Source organism: Barbus barbus (genome assembly GCF_936440315.1).
Source record: "Barbus barbus genome assembly, chromosome: 4".
Taxonomy (NCBI): Eukaryota; Metazoa; Chordata; class Actinopteri; order Cypriniformes; family Cyprinidae; genus Barbus; species Barbus barbus.
Window position 1 is genome coordinate 16411079 of NC_136732.1, and position 18196 is coordinate 16429274.

At 36.5% G+C, this 18196-nt stretch overlaps 2 protein-coding genes across 4 annotated transcripts in view; one reads left to right on the top strand and one right to left on the bottom strand.

Annotated features, from left to right (window-relative positions):
- The window catches only part of LOC306860871 (syntaxin-binding protein 4-like), a 56872-nt gene extending 47508 nt beyond the window's left edge, over nt 1-9364 (top strand). For 2 of the 3 annotated variants that reach the window (XM_079402856.1, XM_079402858.1), the window contains exons 14-22: nt 2502-2629; nt 2991-3083; nt 3844-3909; nt 4660-4848; nt 5294-5410; nt 5858-5907; nt 5987-6117; nt 6320-6377; nt 8000-9363. In XM_079402856.1, coding sequence (XP_079258982.1) covers nt 2502-2629; nt 2991-3083; nt 3844-3909; nt 4660-4848; nt 5294-5410; nt 5858-5907; nt 5987-6117; nt 6320-6377; nt 8000-8063 — 896 coding nt within the window. In that variant the 3' untranslated portion in view covers nt 8064-9363. Of the gene's footprint in view, nt 1-2501; nt 2630-2990; nt 3084-3843; nt 3910-4659; nt 4849-5293; nt 5411-5857; nt 5908-5986; nt 6118-6319; nt 6378-7999 lie in introns of all 3 variants that reach the window. The other variant, XM_079402857.1, reaches the window with a different exon arrangement.
- A 529-nt stretch (nt 9365-9893) lies between these two features.
- On the bottom strand, nt 9894-17428 carry LOC306865998 (RNA polymerase I-specific transcription initiation factor RRN3-like). Its single transcript, XM_079410930.1, has 18 exons — nt 17317-17428; nt 16991-17105; nt 16854-16910; nt 16426-16515; nt 16217-16346; nt 16074-16133; nt 15039-15102; nt 14873-14942; nt 14681-14779; nt 14510-14602; nt 14011-14143; nt 13156-13277; nt 12953-13083; nt 12561-12745; nt 11606-11714; nt 11362-11514; nt 11181-11268; nt 9894-10970 (listed from the first exon to the last, which is right to left on the bottom strand). The coding sequence occupies exons 2-18, from the start codon at nt 17084-17086 to the stop codon at nt 10818-10820; spliced, it is 1833 nt and encodes a 610-aa protein (XP_079267056.1). The 5' UTR covers nt 17087-17105; nt 17317-17428; the 3' UTR covers nt 9894-10817.
- Nucleotides 17429-18196: the final 768 nt, after the last annotated feature.

Consider the following 18196-nt stretch of genomic DNA (forward strand, 5'->3'; position numbering starts at 1 on the left):
TCCCTTTTCTGTCAAAGATACTAGAAAAGGTAGTATCCTCGCAATTATATTCCTTCTTAGAGAAAAATAGTATTTGTGAGGAATTCCAGTCAGGATTTAGACCGTATCATAGTACTGAGACTGCTCTCATTACAAATGACCTGCTTCTATCATCTGATCGTGGTTGTATCTCTTTATTAGTTCTACTGGATCTTAGTGCTGCGTTCGACACTATCGACCATAACATTCTTTTAAATAGACTAGAACACTTTGTTGGCATTAGTGGAAGTGCATTAGCATGGTTCAAATCTTACTTATCTGAACGCCATCAGTTCGTAGCACTGAATGAAGAGGTATCATATCGATCACAAGTGCAGTACGGAGTACCTCAAGCTTCACGCTTTACATGTTACCCTTGGGAGATATTATCAGGAGACATGGTGTTAGTTTTCACTGTTATGCTGATGATACTCAGCTCTATATTTCTTGGCGGCCCAGTGAAACACACCAAATTGAGAAACTAACGTAGCATAGTCGATATAAAAAACTGGATGACGAGTAACTTCTTACTGCTAAATTCAGAAAAAACAGAGGTGTTAATTATCAGACCTAAAAACCCCACATGTAATAACTTAGAACACTATCTAACACTTGATGGCTGCTCTGTCAATTGTTTTTCATCAGTTAGGAACCTAGGTGTGCTGTTTGATAGCAATCTTTCATTTGAAAGCCATGTTTCTATCATCTGTAAAACTGAATTTTTCCATCTCAAAAACATATCTAAATTGCGACCTATGCTCTCAACGTCAAATGCAGAAATACTAATTCATGCGTTTATGACCTCAAGGTTAGACTATTGAAATGCTTTATTGGGTGGTTGTTCTGCACGCTTGATCAACAAATTACAGTTGGTTCAAAATGCAGCAGCTAGAGTCCTTACTAGAACCAGGAAGTACGACCATATTAGCCCGGTTCTGTCAACACTGCATTGGCTCCCCATCAAACATCGTATAGATTTTAAAATCTTGTTAATTACTTATAAAGCCCTGAATGGCTTAGCTCCTCAGTACTTGAGGAGCTCTTATCACATTATAGTCCTCCACGTCTGCTGCGTTCTCAAAACTCTGGCCATTTGATAATACCTAGAATATCAAAATCAACTGCGGGCGGCAGATCCTTTTCCTATTTAGCACCCAAACTCTGGAACAATCTACCTAATACTGTTCAGGAGGCAGACACACTCTGTCAGTTTAAATCTAGATTAAAGACACATTTCTTTAACCTGGCTTACACATAACACACTAATACACTTCTATTATTCAAATCCGTTAAAGGATTGTTAGGCTGCATTAATTAGATCAACCGGAACCGGGAACACTCCCCATAACACATGATGTACTTGTTACATCATAAGAAGAATGGCATCTACGCTAATATTTGTCTGTTTCTATTCTGTTTCTCAGTCCGTGTCCGGATCAGATGGTGGATCGGCGCTGGGTGATGATGTATGTGGCCCTGATCGTCGGTGGAGGCCGGACACCTGGATGAGCCCCAGGGACATATCCCCAGTCACCGTAGCCACCCGATCCGGTCCGTATCCAACCCAGATGGTCACTGCAGTCACCAGATCCAGTCCGTATTCAGATCAGATGGTGGATCAGCACCCAGAGACAACCTCTACAGCCCTGAACGTCAGCGGAGACCAGGACACCAAGATGAGTGCCAGAGACAGATCCCCAGTGAGGACCCCGCCACTTAGACAGCCATCGGGAAAGACCACTGGAACCAGTTGAGCCCTTACAATCTGACTTTGCTGCAGTTGGAATTGAACTGCTGGTTCGTTTGGCCAGAGGAGAATTGGCCCCCCGACTGAGCCTGGTGTCTCCTAAGGTTTTTTTCTCCATTCTGTCACCGATGGAGTTTTGGTTCCTTGCCGCTGTCGCCTCTGGCTTGCTTAGTTGGGGACACTTCATTTCCAGCGATATTGTCGACCTGATTGCAAAGACACTATTTAAACTGAACTGAGCTGGATGATGACATCACTGAATTCAATAATGAAATGCCTTTAACTGAAAATCTTTTTTTAAGCTTTTCATTTTACATTATTGACACACTATTTTCCTTTTTTGATATTGTGCAGTTGTTTTGACACAATTTACATTGTTAAAAGCGCTATATAAATAAAGGTGACTTGACTTGACTTGACTTGGAGCAAGAGTTCTGCCTGTTTTCTTGTACTTCAGCTGTGCAAACACTTAGAGCAAGGGCACCTGAACATAAATATTCCCTCTAGACGCTCTTTCTCCTGGAATATTCTGGATAGATTTCACTGAGTGACAGGAGAAGAGAATATATTGCACCCATTTTCTGTGTAGCAAGCAAATGTTGACCTGAAATCACATATTTTCAAATCAACATATCAGAAGTCTTGATGGTTTTGATGCTGCAATTCCTTACATGCTTTTTATGTTTGCAGTGCTATTCTTGGCTATTTCTAACTATGCCTCTGTTTTCTTAATAAGACTTTGTGGAAGCCACCCGCAGCTTTTATCAGGAGAAGCTGGAGGAGGCGGGACTGGGACAGGGTCCCTTCATGTTCTCCTATCAGGAAGCAGCTAGTTTGATGGACACCTCTGCCTTTCATTCCCCAGTAAGTAGACCCACAGGATTTAGCAGTGACTTTGATTGGGGCTAAACTTCAGCGCAATCCTCAGAGCACCTCCTCACATTGAGACTTCACTTTCTCCTGAAGTTGAGCATGTCGGGAGATTTACTCGGGGTTCTTAAAAGAGCTTTTCTGCTGCTCATGAAAGTTATCAAAGCTGTCTTTTAAGCTCTTAAATGCTTCAATTGTCAGAGTTTGCCTGTTCTGTACCCTGCGCCTTTGGATATGTCTCACATCGATGTATGAGCACTGAATTGGTCCTGGTTTTAATGTTCTTTTCAGATCTCAGAGGCAGGGTAACACACTTATGAAAGAGTTGTTTTAGGAGTGTAACTCTCTCTTTCAGACCTATGAGTCAGAGTGCAGCTACAGCAGTGAGGAACTCGAGGAGTTTCAGACTGAAGTCAAACAACTCCAACTGCAAATGAAACAACTTAAGGTGAGTATCGAAATATTCACTGGATTGTGTTGCGTCTTTCCTGCAGGGTCCACAATGAACACTCATTAAGTGCCAAATGCAAGTCAAGATTGACTTAATAAACAGTTACTCGTAAGTTGACCTTTAACTCCATTAGAAAATACAACTGAATACACATTGTTTTAAGTCAAATTATTAAAAATGATAGTCTGACTGATCAAAGACATACAAATCATCTTAAGAAACACAACTTAAACTGCTTATAACATTTGAAGAGTTTATTTGCAAATACAGATACAACTTTATCATGTTTTTTTGTTTTATTGTGTTAGTTAGCTTTATTTTTTAGTAATTTTTTTTAACCTAATCAAAATAAGCCAACTGCAGTTTGATTTAGATTAATTGGAATGCAAAATGAAAGTGATCTATTTTTGCCACTTTCTATTCATTGGATGTTGATTTAAATCTGAGTATGAGGCTGAAAGCGGCAGAGTTGTAAATGATTGACGTTTAGTATGCGTCACTATATCATTTCACTGGAAATCGAGTTATAAAAATTGGTTAAAAAAATTGCAAGATCAAAAAAAGAATATATACATGTATAAATATTTACAGAGTTTATAAGATCAATATCATACATTTAAAGAACAGAATTTGCATTTCAGGGTAATTTCATGGTAAGTTTTAACCCTGCTTAACTTTCTATTAAATTTTTTGAGACAGAGCTGAACATCTTTGCAGAGAGCCTTTGTGACATGAACATTTATTGCAATGCTTTCAGGGTTTTCTGAAAGACACCGAAGACAGCAAGAAGACTCTAGAGGAGGAACTGCAGAAGACAGCTGAGGTAACGCCTGCTGCATCTCAAATAAACACAGTTTTTTTGATGTGATTTAAATGCCTCAAAATATGCCATCCACATATTAAGAGGCATGTGAGCTGTTTTAATACATCAGCACTTTGTGATGGCCATTTTAACTCACTATATTTGTATGGTGTATACCAAACATCAGCTATCAGCACATAAACATCTGAACATCTTGTTTAAACATTTAAGGGCCAGATTTGCTAAACAGGGCAAATTAGCATTAGAGCGCAATTCCATAAAAGCACCGATGGGAGGGAAAATTCTGAGGGTGATTTATAGACAATGCGCACATTAAAGAGCACAGATGCAACATCTCAATTCCATAACGACCAGCGCAATCTACCAAGAGCAGCGCTAATTACCACCTACTTTAAGACATGCTTTTTTGGGCGTTAAATAATGCTGCAAATACCAGTAAATTGACAATTGCAAATCTTAGTAAAACTTATTTAAATGTTCTCCTTCCATAAATTTACAGATCGAAAGGGAAACTCATACAAATGCATATTCGATTAAGCGAGATTCAATAAAGTGAGTCGCAAAAATAACTGTCCACGCATTTTCAGCGCTAATTTCCCACTGCAGGTTTTTAGTCAATTCTGACAGTAGTTTTTTTAACGCCACACGAGGGTTTGCACTGGCGCAGGCTGATAGTAAATCTGGCCCCAAGGCGTTTCTCCACTCATCAGTTTGTGCATTGCCTTATTTCCATGTATATGGATGAAACAGAAGGCCACAGCCACAGTGGAGGAGAATAAGTGTCTGAAGAGTAAGCTGCAGGTAGCAGAGGCTGTTCAGAGACAGACTAACAGTGCCGAGCAAGACTATGAGGAGGTCATTCAGCTCCTGGAGGCTGAAATCAAAGATCTGAAGAACCAGCTAGCTGGAAAGGAACAGAGAGGCCTGGAGGCTACTAAGGTACATCGTCCTCATCACATCTCTCTGTTTGATGAAAAATTATTTATATTATTTTTTAAGATGATTTACTAGATGATGCAATGACTGAAAACTTTGTAGACTGGAATGAGTTGGCAGGTAACTGTTATCCAGTATAACACAGCCCTGTTTGTAATTAACTAGTTTTAAACAGTGTTATTTTGGTATTTGGATAGTATTATGAATTTTGAATGAGCTTTTTTACAGTTTGAATTTAGTTTTAATAAATTTGTAATTTTTATTAGTTTAAAAAAAAAATCTATTTAGCTCTTAATTTTATTTAATTTTTTGGTTTTAGTAATTAGTAGACTTATTTTATTTCAGTTAGTTGCGAAGTTTGCAAAGTTTTGCGCTTTTCATCTAAATGATTTTTAATAGTTGTAATAAATAATAAATACACTGGTTTTAAAGGCCTTTTTCTTCACAGGTGGATTTGATGGAGCTGAACAGGAGGCTCACCGTCATTGACAGACAGTTAAGAAGGTCTGAACTCACACGGAAACACCTGGAGATATCCAACAAGAAGCTACTTGGCTTTGCACAGGTAAACACAAATCACATTTTTTGACTTAACCCTTTAATTAACCCAAAAATGCAGATTAGGTCATTTACTCACCCTCATGTAATTCCAAACCTGTATGAGTTTCTTTCTTCTGTTGAACTTGAAAGAGGATTTTTTTCTGAAGAATTTTGGCAACCAAACAGTTAATGGTAACCATTGACTTCCAGTATTTTTTTCCATACAATGCAAGTCAATGGCTACTGTACTGTCAACTGTGTACCAACATTCCTCAAAATATCTTAGAAGAAGAAATAGAATAGAATAGAAATAGAAGAAACAAATTCATAAAGGACTGGAATGACATGAGGGTGAGTAAATGATGATTATTTTTGGGCGAACTATATCTTTAAAGTTCACTGGTATATCTAGGTATCAATGGTGCTTCAAAAACACACAAAAAACATTGAAATTTGCGCTCTGTTTTTACAGAATGTCCACAACGTTCTCACTAATACCAGTTTGTTTGGGATTGAAAGTGGGTAAGTTTCTCAAGACAAACACTGAAAGTTGCAGTGTGTCTCCTGTCAGAGATCGTGACCTACCTTCCTCATCCCACAGGTGCGCTCGAGCGTCTCCAGTGACCGACAGCCCCGACACACCCTCCCCGATCCCTGACCCCGCCTGCCAGCTCGCAGCTAAGGCCAAAGAGCTCGTAGATGTTGTCTGCTCACTTTGCACTGAGGATCACAGTGAGTGAGAAATGTGCACTAGATCGTCAACAGCCTCTCTCCTTTAGTCTGATTGTTTAAAGCCGCTTCAGTCTGTTCCGATGGAGTGTGACTTACATAATCTGGGACATTAGCACAGTTTCTGGACTTTTAACTCATTTGAACTTGTGTTTTCGCATCTGTGATGCCATTTTTATTCATGAAATGTTTGGTTGTTTTGCAGCATTAGTGCAGTATGTAGAGGGAGACGTTGTGAAGGCTGAAGAGGACTGTGATTCAGAGTGAGTGGTCGGTTTTGTTGTGTTATGAAGCACTCATCATTTTTGCCTTCAACTGCTGCTGTCAGCTGAGTTTAGCTCAGGCCAAATGTTTCACTGTCACAAAACCCTTCACTATAACTGCTAACCTTGCAAAGTCTCTCCGTTATCCAGTTTGACAAGGAGTTTTGAAAAACACCAAAGCAGATGTCACGTGGCTCATATTTTAGACATGTAGAGTTGGTATTAATCATGCCATTTTGAAATGAGAATCAAGGGCAGCCTTGTTGTAGGATCAATTATAACAGAAGTGCTCAAGGGTACATTTCAGAAGGTCCTTTGAAACAAAACTGGTTTTATTGGTCTTTTATTAGTTTTAGTAGTCATTTTAATATCATTCTGAAATTTTAACTGAATTGTTGTTATATAATTTATTTTCATACTCTGTACATTTGTTTACTGGTATGCATGTATTTAATTATTTATTATAAAAATAATAATTTTATGTATGAAGCGCATTTTCTTTATTTTCATTTGACTATATATTTACTAAAGAAAAAATATTCTTTTTATATATATATATATATATATATATATATATATATATATATATATATATATATATATATATATATATATATATATATATAATTTTTTTTTTTTTTTTTTTTTTGTAAACATTGCATATTTATTAGTGCTGTGAAATGATTAATTGCGATTAATCGCATCCAAAATAAGTTTTTTTTATTATTTATATATAAATACACACGCATACAGTATATATTTTGAAAATATTTACATGTATATACATTTATATTCTTATATTTTATATTATATATAAATATATTTAATATGTAAACACAACATATTTTTCTTAAATATATACAGCACGTGTTTGTGTGCGTGTGTGTGTATATGTGTGTGTGTATATATATATATATATATATATATATATATATATATATATATATATATATATATATATATATATATATATATATATATATATATATATATATATATATATATATACAAACATGCATGCATACATATATACACACACACACACACACATAATAAATAATAATAAATACACATACTATGTAAACAAAAACTTTTATTTTGGATGCGATTAATTGTTTAACAGCACAAATATTTATACATATACATATGTGTGTTTAAATATAATTAAATTATTAAATAGTATTAAAATAATGTATTCGATTTTTAGGAATTTATTATTTCTTATTTCTTCAAAGAAATTAAGTTTTATTATATATTTATTATATTAAGCTTTAAATCCTATTTTAATAATTTATATATATGTATATATTTTCTTAATTTTTCTTAATTTCAACTTGAACTGTTCTTAAAGTCTAACAGTTTAAAAAAATATTATAATTATAATGATACAATGTCCATTAGTGTCAGCCATTGTGTGTTGGTAATATTGATTCCGAATGACTTCTGAAGCTCTCGCTGTGGAAAATGTATACTCTAAAGGGAATATGTCAAATGCATATCACTTCTGAATGGAACACAATCACAAACATGCTTATGAGATTCTTCATCATATTTACATTAGAAGATTAGAGTCTTACATAATGCCAGACTTAACCAGCAATAATTCTCTTTTTTTCCTGTAGCCTCGTACAGTGGCCACAACCTCCTGTCCTCGGGGCTTCTGCAGTAGAGCGGAGAGGTCAGTAGAGCATCTGGGATGGACAGACAAACCGGGCTCATTTCAGAACACCAAGGTCAAACTGCAACTATACTGTGGAAAAGAAGAGACTGTGAAGATTTGCAGTGTGGTTTGTACTCTTTCAAGCAGTTATCAGAGGCCTGAGCTCTACTGATCAAACTCATACTCATTTTTTAAAGCAGTCCGTGTACATATTTAACATGTAGCAGTACTGACTGCCATAACATAAAGGCAGAAACCAACCGAGGGAACTGAAATGTGAAACACAGAAAGCACTGTTGACAGCAGAGGTGACTTTGAGATGCTCAAATGTGATTTCAACTGTGTCTTATAACACGTATAGCAGATGAAGCAGTTAACACACACAGTTATGAAGATGATCTCATTCAGACGGTATATTTCCCCATTTCAACAACTGTATTTAAAACACATGTGGCTGTGCAGCTGACCTCTCTATTAGAGTTAGGGATATTATACAGTACATGTATTACGTTTCACTTCGGGACAGTTCCCACTCTTCATCATTTGATATGATGCTTATTTGTATCGGTTCTGAGACGTTCTATGATGTTTTAAAGATTTTATATTTTCGGTCCGAATATTTTATTATTCAGAGACACGTAGAGACACGCTTAATATGTGCGTGGTTGCCGTCAGAAACCTTGTAAATCTTGCCATCGAACCCTTCGATGTCCTCGTCATGTCTTTGCCGATCATGTCAGTCTACGCTGGGACTCATTTGCGGTACAGGTCAGTCCAATGTCACCCAGCATCCACTGCATTACGATCAGTTATGCTCTGTTAAGTGCTTTGGGGGGGATCCTTCGTGGTTTGTTTCGTTGATGGACGTTGATTGCTCCATCTCGTGTCCTCGGGACTATACTGATTTTTCTCGTCATGGCACTGGTGTCGAGTAATGGGAGTCATATTGCAGTGTTCCACCCCGAATGCATCCATTCAGCTGAACAATGCGCATGGTTCGGGTTACTGTTTTCATAAGCACACTGTATTCGGCTGTTTTGTCTTGCCGTATAGGATCTGCAGTCACTTATATCAATGTGTAATAAGCTGGTGTCATTCATTTCCTGAGGATAGAGGTGTACGGTTATGCAGATAGTTTGTTGATATTAATAACAACACATGCTTTGGAAATACTGACATGTAGTCCTATGATTTAACTAGATTGCATCATATGTGTGGCCTAAATATCTTTCTGTTAATGTTTTTATTAAAGTCGGAACAAATGTGTGATATGGTTTTTGTTTTTGTATTATATGCAGTGGAATTCATTACAACAGTGCTCAGATTTAAAAAAAATACTAGAGGATTTGTCTGTCATTTTCAAATCCACTGTGGTCAACAGACAGACATGCTCATGGTTACATGTCTGCAGGAATAGCAGTGCATGCGTGCCAGTCTGCATCGTTGAGCCAAAGCTGGCGTATGGTACCACATTTGAAAAATGTATTTGGCTACCAAGGGTTGCATGCTGACACAGTTTTAATGCTTGTGTAATCTGCAACAGCTTGCGTGGGTCTATTTTTGGCTTATATATGACTATGCACATCTGTACAGTTTATATTAAGGATGCATCACTGAATTTGACCTTCCAGTAACCACACACACATATATATATATATATATATATATACATATACACACACACATACTGGAAGGTTAAACTCAGTGATGCATCCTTAATATAAACTGTACAGATGTGCATAGTCATATATAAGCCAAAAATAGACCCACGCAAGATGTTGCAGTCTTTTACATTGGTCTCTATTTCTGACCAAAGCTTCATTTGGTGATCAAAAATAACAGTGAAAACAGTAATACTGTGAAATATCTTTACAGTTTAAATTTTTTTTACTTGAATATCACTTATTTACTAGTAAGCATACAACGGAAAAAATTAAGGCGAGGACCATTTTGTTAATCTACAATTAAACTTATTTTATAATTATTACTGTAAATTATCATTTAAATGTTACATTTCTGGTGGAAGAAAATAAAAATTTTAAGAGTAACACGTCTTTTAAAAAGTCAACAATTAGATCATATTTCCCACATTGTAATAAAACAGCTAGACCATTTTATTATATGTTAATTTCAAAACTGTAGCGCAAAAGTACAATTCAATGTGGAGGTTTGATATTTGTACAGAATAAGCCAAGGATGACAACAGTTAAAATTTCAACAAATGACACCGTAAACCATCTTTAAATGAAGGTATTCTCTGTATGTCAATTTTCTACAGAATATTTTGTGCAAACAGACACTTGTTTAGTCCGAGCTCAAACTCATAACATGGGAAGTGACACCCATTTACCATTGAAACACACCACCAGCCAATTCTAATCATTTCAGAATAAACTGAAAATATTACACACAAAAAAAAGTCACTCAAAGGGAGTAAACGGTGATAATTTCATTAAAACTGTCACTACATCTGTGCTGACAGTTTGTCCTGAAAACAGAAAAAACATCAGACCGTCTTACTTGAGAAACCAGCAATGTTTCTTTCATTTTTCTATTAATATAGCACAAGTATGATAAACACATTTGTATTTTATGATGCAGTCTTAAAGTGAAGTAGAGGGTTTAGTAAAACTACTGCCAAACTCTAGGGTCAGTAATGCTGGTGTGTGATGGGCTCCAGACAGATCTGTGCTAACACAAGCAGTCCTTGAGCACCCCCTCCTGGTGTGATGTTGGGCTGAGCAGCCCGTCTGAGACCAGCTGAGTGCTACAACAGTGGATCAGAAAGGCCGCTGCAGGAAGGAGACAGGGGGCGAGCCAACACTCCGCGGACTGTGCAGATGGGAGTCATAAGAGCCCGGAGTCATGCCCACTACTGAGTCTCCATGAGGCGCCTCTACATGCAGAAAGTCATCTTCCTCCTCCATAGACCCCTGTGAGACAAGATCAAAGCGTCATTGGATATTCTCTGAAGAGACTAAACTACTGAGATCAGCCAAAAAGAGTCGGTTTTCTTATGGTGGCTTCAAAAATGTACATAGATGGCCACTTAAAATTGCCTGAATGTGCAGACAAAATTTTAAAAAAGACTAAATATTTGAAATATCTAAATCCTCTTTGTGGCCACTGTGAATGTGTATCACCTTTCTCACTTCCTTCTTGGGCACATTTATCATACAATCGGACGGCTCCTCCCACACCTGGTAGATTGGCTGAATGAGTTTTCCAGAGCTGTTGTAAAAAAAAAAAAATTAATAAATTATTTTTTTTAGTGAACTAGCATTCCAAGGCCGAGTTTGACAGGAATGAGCATGAATTTGTTACCTTTTCAGGAGATACGGATCAAAAGGGAAGAAGGTATCCAGAGGGTTTGTGTTAGTGGACACAGAGTTGCCGCCCGTTGAATTGCTCACCACTGGCAACAGGTTCCGGTTGTTTCGCTCAATGATGGTGTAACACAAGACGAGCTGGTACTTCCTGCCAACAGTTGGGTGAAATTGCCCTCATTTGTCATGCTTTTATTTTGTGAAGTTTTGTAATCTGATGATCGATCTCTCTTGTGCTGTACCTGGTGATGGCTGCAAACATGTTGGTGACCGCAGGTAGACAGACCCTCAGCGGGTTGAGCTGGCACATCACTATATACTCCAGATTCAAACCCTGAAGGTACGCCAACCCTGCAGAAGGGTTGAGGACAAATGTTACAGTTTGAAACACATTTGTGAAGTTCTTGTCAAATGCTTTTGTATTTATGTTAGTTTTCATGAAATTAAAAGTTTTTGTAAAAAAAAATTGACTAAAAATTAACATGCATTTTTTTTTAAACATCATGAATTATTGATTTAAGGTGCCTTTGTTAGTTTAATTGTACATTTACATACAGAGTAATATTCGTAATATGTACTTACTACACTTAAGTTTATGATTAGAGGTTTCGTTTTGTAATTATGTATAATTTACTATAATTACTTTAGTATGTATGTAACGTGTAACAAGGACACTAAAAAGGGTTAGTAAATATTAATTTTAATTAAAAAATATAAATAAACAAAAATGTTGTTGGGCCATCGCACAACATTTTACACCCTGAACTGTCCTTTCCTTGCAGTATGGTAGGAGTCAGACCACACGACATTGATTTGGAAGACAAATGTTTTTAAAATATTAAGCAGTGAAGCATTTTGTTAAAAGAATTTTTCTAAGAAATATTTCTAAAAAAAAAAATCCAAGCATTTTGTTCTTTTAAAGAGTCTTTTTTTCTTGCTTATGTTGTAGATAGATCACTGCAACATACTAAAGTATTAAAATGAAACAAAAATTCAGTAATAAAATACAAATCTATTCTAAAACTGGTGAATTCAGGTCATTGTTTGTGTGATTACTTTAATAAATTAACAGATCAGGGCAAAAAAAAAAAAGTGTAATTGACCCAAACTTGAAACAGATGAAACTTTTTTTAGCATCTCAAATGATTTTCTCAACTGTGCTTCATGTATAAACAGGTACATTTCACCTGTACTGACCTTTCTTCATATTGCCCTCCAGAATGGCATGGTGTCTGAAGATGAGTGTGTAAAACACAGCCTGGCAGGCCGTATAAAAGGGACCATGCAGATTGACGTCACAGAATGCTTTGGATCCTGAGTCCTGACTGTTAATGTAAAGGTGCAACCAGGGAACCAACAGGTCCAGACAGGCCTTGACTGTCCTGTGGAAGAGAGGAAACTCTGCACCACCAGTTTTGACAAATATATGTATCTGCATCCAATCAACCCTTTTTCTTTTCCAGATAACAACAAAGAGGCATTAATGTTTAATTGCTTAATCGAGGTAACAAACCACTGCCAAGAAAGATGATTAAATATTTATCTCCGCTGCATTTGATGAGATAAAACTGCTTGATAGAGTCACGTACGATACTGGCAAAAAATTGGCTCTTGCCATGAAGCTGCCCATGTATCCAGCAGCTGCCTGTCTCAGGACGGAGGGCTGGTTGGGGGCTTGAAACATCTTCCATAAGTGATCCAAAAAAGCTTCCGCCAAACCCTAAAAAAAAGAGATTAAAGTTATGTTGTGTTTGTTTGTTTATTTGAGAATGAGAGAGAAGTGGGAACCTACCAGGCGGAAGCTGCACAGGTAGAACATGTAGTACTGCACATGACAGGAAGCGTGAGTGGGAAGCACCACCTTATCAAACACGGACACCAGGTCTCTGTAGAGAGCTTTGATTTTCTCAATTTCTAATGAGATTGAAACAATTAAAAAAAAAAAAAAAAGATTATTTTCTAAATTCTGATAAAAAGTTAAATTAAAAATGCACGTGTGAATGCCATTTATGAAATATGTTTAATGCCTATGCATTTTAATGCACTTATTTAGGTATTAACAAACTGGCTAACATGAAACAATTACACACAGACTGCTGCTCAAAGATCTTTGGACGCTCTTGAAAGTCTTATATACTCACTATTGCTGCATTTATTTAAAATTGTAAAAATGGTAATATTGTGAAATATTACTAGAATTTAAAATAACTGTTTTCTACTTGAATATATTTTAAATTGCAACTTATTCCTGTGATGCAAAGCTGAATTTTCGGAATCAGACTTCAGTGTCACATGATCCTTCAGAAATCATTAACTAATAAACTGATTTGGTGATCAAGAAACATTTCTTATTATCATCAATGTTAAAAATGCCTGCTGTGCTGCTTAATATTTTTATGCAAACTGTGATACATTTTTTCAGGATTCTTTGATGAATAGAAAAGGTCAAAAAGAACAGCATTCATGCTGAATAAAAGGATTAATTTCTTTCAAAAAAATCTAACTGACCCCAAACTTTAGAATGGCAGTGTATTTTTTCATTCCTGAAAAATGACTGAATGTCCTAACTGAATTGTGATTAAACATTTTAATTGACTGACAGCCCTAAAAACAACTTCTACGGTTCATAAAATGGTAATATCCTGACCACTGGCATGGCAAATGTCCTTAATATAAGCCAGCAAGACAGTCATCATTGTGTCCAGTCTCTCTGCCACAGGATGGACCATCACAGCTCCATCAGGTCGCGACGAATCCTGTGGAGAGTCCTCTTCCTCATCCTGAATAAACCACACAAAATATAGAATTAAAATGAGTAAGATCTATGACTATTCAAACATTAAAGGAAAGACTACAATATAAATAATTTACCCCTGAATTAGGGTTTAATTTGGTTCCTCATACAAACCTGTTATGTTGCTTTCAAATTAAGGTTGTACCGACTACTTTTATATCTTTTTTGAAGTTTGAAATTTCCAGTCCTCATTCATTGCATGTAAAAGAGTGACTCCAGCACATTCTTCAAGATTTCACGATTATAGTGCCATGAGGCTGAATCTATGATGACTGAACTATCCCTTTAAATATGTCCCACTGAGTATGTTCTGCACACATGCGTTTGGTTCTCTGAAGTGTTTTGGACTCACCATGTCAAAGAGGCAGTCATCCTGTGATGCTCCGTTAGCATCTTGCTGAGCTCCACTTTCCACTTCTTCAATCTCATTCCGTGGTGCACTAACCTAAATGTCAAAAACAGCTGTCAAACAGCAGCAGAGTTGCAAAGATACCAGTACAGTGACTGAACACAAGTCCCTCACATCTAGCGTGAGCATCTTGCTGATGATGAGCTCTAAGATGTCTCTCCTCAGGACAGGGATGTAGACCGAAACTCTCAACAGGTTGTGCACATAACACTCCTGCGTGGACAGACAACACGGCCTCAGAGCAATCACATTCATGCATGTCATGAGATTAATTTACTCCAGTACTGGGTTGAAATGCTTTCTCACAAGTGTTCTGGGGGATTTCTGCACAAAAGGGAACTTATCGGAAAGGATTGGCATCATGAATCGACTGGTTCTGAAAGATCAAGGAAAGGGTTTAGTCACTGCTAATCTTCAGGCTTAACTAAACCAGTAAACTGCTACGCTTTTGGAGGTTTCATAAGACACTTACGATGGAACATATCTTGCAATCAGCTGTAAGGCTTGATGACAATGTTCAAATGTCCTCGGCAGATCTGTGTGAATGAAAAAACAATTAATTATGATGTAAAGTAGAAGGTATATTAATGGCATACAGATGATTTAACGGATTGGTGACAGGAATGGCCAATGGCTTCTAAACAATCAATAACAGCAAAATAAGACATGCTACCATTCAGAAGTTTTAACTTTTTTTTGTTGTTGAAGACAAAACTCCCCGTTAAAATCTTTTATGCTCACCAAAGCCACTATTATTTAATCAAAACAGTAAACCCGTAATATTGTGAAATATTATTATAATTTTGACTAACTATTCTCTATTACAAAACATTTATTCCTGTGGTGCCAAGGCTGCTATTACTCCAGTCTTCAGCGTCACATTATCCTTCAGAAATCGTTCTAATATGCTGATTTTCTGATCAAGAAACATTTAATATTTTCATCAATGTTTAAAACATCTGTTGTGCTGCTTATTTTTGTGGAAACCGTGATACATTTTTTTCCAGGATGTTTGATGAATTATTTGAAATAGAAAACCTTGGTAACATTATCAATGTCTTTACTGTCAAATTGGATCAATTTATTGAGAGCTTGCTGAATAATTTATTTTAAAACATCTAACCCTAAACTTTTAAATGGTAGTGTATACAACATTGAGATAAAACACATGCTTATTTAACATTATCTAAACAAAATGGCCAATTAGATTAGTCTAAACGACAGATTAGTTAGTCTGGCCGGCTACTATATTGGTCCATAAACTTTTGACAGGGTAAACACCATGCTGGATTTTACCCAAATGAACAACAATGCTGAGAGGGATAAAAATCACAGTCTGTATGCATGTTTGTTTATTCAACAAGTCTATCCTGACTAAGGTCCATCACCAGGGTGGCCCATAAAACCCGGTATATGACTTTGTTTATAATTAATCAACAAAAACAATAGTCAGTAATACAAATTAAAATCACAAAACAAGCAGTTGATATAAAAGAAGTACACCAACTTTCATCTTCGTCATCAGAATCTGAAATATCCACATTTCCTTCTTGGATTCGTATTCTTTCTGGAAGAAAAAGAAAATAAAACATTATTTTAAGTCATCTGAAGAATGTGAATGGAGTGGAGTATTATCATAATAAATCTTACTTGGTGCAAAATTAGTGATGACCATTCTAAGACAGGCTCTGAGATAAACTGTCTGGGCCGACACCAGGTTACTCAGAAAAGCCAGATATTCTTCCACCACAACCTGACTTCGATCGAGCCATGGCAGCTTCTGTATGGGGAAACACTTCTTGCATGAAAATGACCGGACTGCTTTTGTTAATCAATTTACACAAAAGCGTTTCACTCACCAAAACAACATATATTAACTGCTCATGATCTTTGCCAAGTTGAGTGACACAGGCCCTGAATTCCTGCAACCAGCTGATAATTTGAGCGTCCTACAATGAGATACACAAGTGAGAAAGAACATTTCTGTTAAAAACACACATTTCAGGATTCCCACACCAATCATTTGTACTGAATAAGCATTTTCAAACATCATTTTGCTAATGAATCATTTCGACTGATTTGTGAGTCGGTTTGACCAATTCAATGAAAAGTGACTCAAGTAGCTCAGCAACATCTAGCCAATGAAGGATTTTAAGGCACATAATAGATTTATTTACCGTATAGTATTATTCGTACCATCTATGTTTTTTTAGGTTCCATGATTTTTACAGGTCTTGACCATTTTAACGTGGGAAACGTTGAGATACCGATTAAAAACAATACTTGCCTTAATATCAGGATCTGAGAGTTGATGTTTTATGAGTTCATAATCACTGGTGTCGCCCTGTAGAAGTCACATCAGACATGTCAGGGCATGTTTTGCATTTCATTGCCTCTATAATGTAACGTTATTTACAACCTCACCTTTTGTAGCTTCGCTAAAGTATTGGCAACTGTGCCTCCAAAACGCACAGTTTTCTTCGGAGGTGTATTGAGAAAATCTCTGCCCTCAATTTCCATTATCACAAGTAATTTTACTCTGCGAACACAAAACAAAACGACGTTAAAGTCAAGTGAAACCTAACTAAAGTCAACTAAATCCGCTTCACATTTCATTCTGTTACGTTACACATCCGCTACATCCACACACTCAAGAAAAAATACACAATTAAAACATAAAGGCTGTATGAAGATAGCATGGATACATATAAGCTACGCGTAGTTATTAAACGGACTACATCACAACTTACCAAATAATGTTTATTCAAAAAAAGTCTATAATTATATCAGGCATTATAACTGAGTCATAGGAATAGTCGCATGCGTAACCATGCCGAGCTCTGCAACACCCAATAGGGCATTGTTGTTACGGAAGTAGCGTGTTTAGTTCAGTTGTGCACAAGAAATTACAGTTCTGCCACCTATTGGTTTAAAGTGTGATGACTCAATGAATGCTTGCTTTGCATGCAACGACGTTTATCAGGCCAAGGGCCCCTAGAGTTAATAAAACACAATCACCTTTCTTCATAAAATAATTATATGCTCTTACATTACTTCTATAATAAATTAATGTGGGATGTGAAATATTAATCTGAGTTTTCATTAAATTTTGTAAAAAAAAAAAAAAACTTTATCGTCTTTCATGTTTCACGGGAGAAATTCTACAGGTTTGAAATGGCATTAAGGCGAGTAAATGATGACAGAATTTTCATTTTGGGGTGAAACTTTAATATTTTGTTTAATAAGCTACAGTATTTGTTTAAAATTTGTGAGAAATCAAACAATAATTGGTGGACTCCTTATTGAAGACCACCGGCACATAGGATTTGAGAATTTTTGTTTTGATTTTGTCATGAAAAGAATGCCACGATACAAATCTCCCATAAGATACGCCGTGTTGAATATAGTACAGTCTTACGTGAAATTATCTTTCCCAGTAAATTATCTTTTTCAGATTCTTTGGTTTGCTTAATAATTGTGCAAAAGTTGCAAACAGGCAATTTTTAGTGTCAATGCATCTGAAATTACATAAAAGGTCCTGACTCTCTGTGGTCACTAAAAATCCCATGGCACTTCTCATAAAGAGTAGGGGTGTAACCCCGGTGTCCTGGCTAAATTCCATCCACTGGC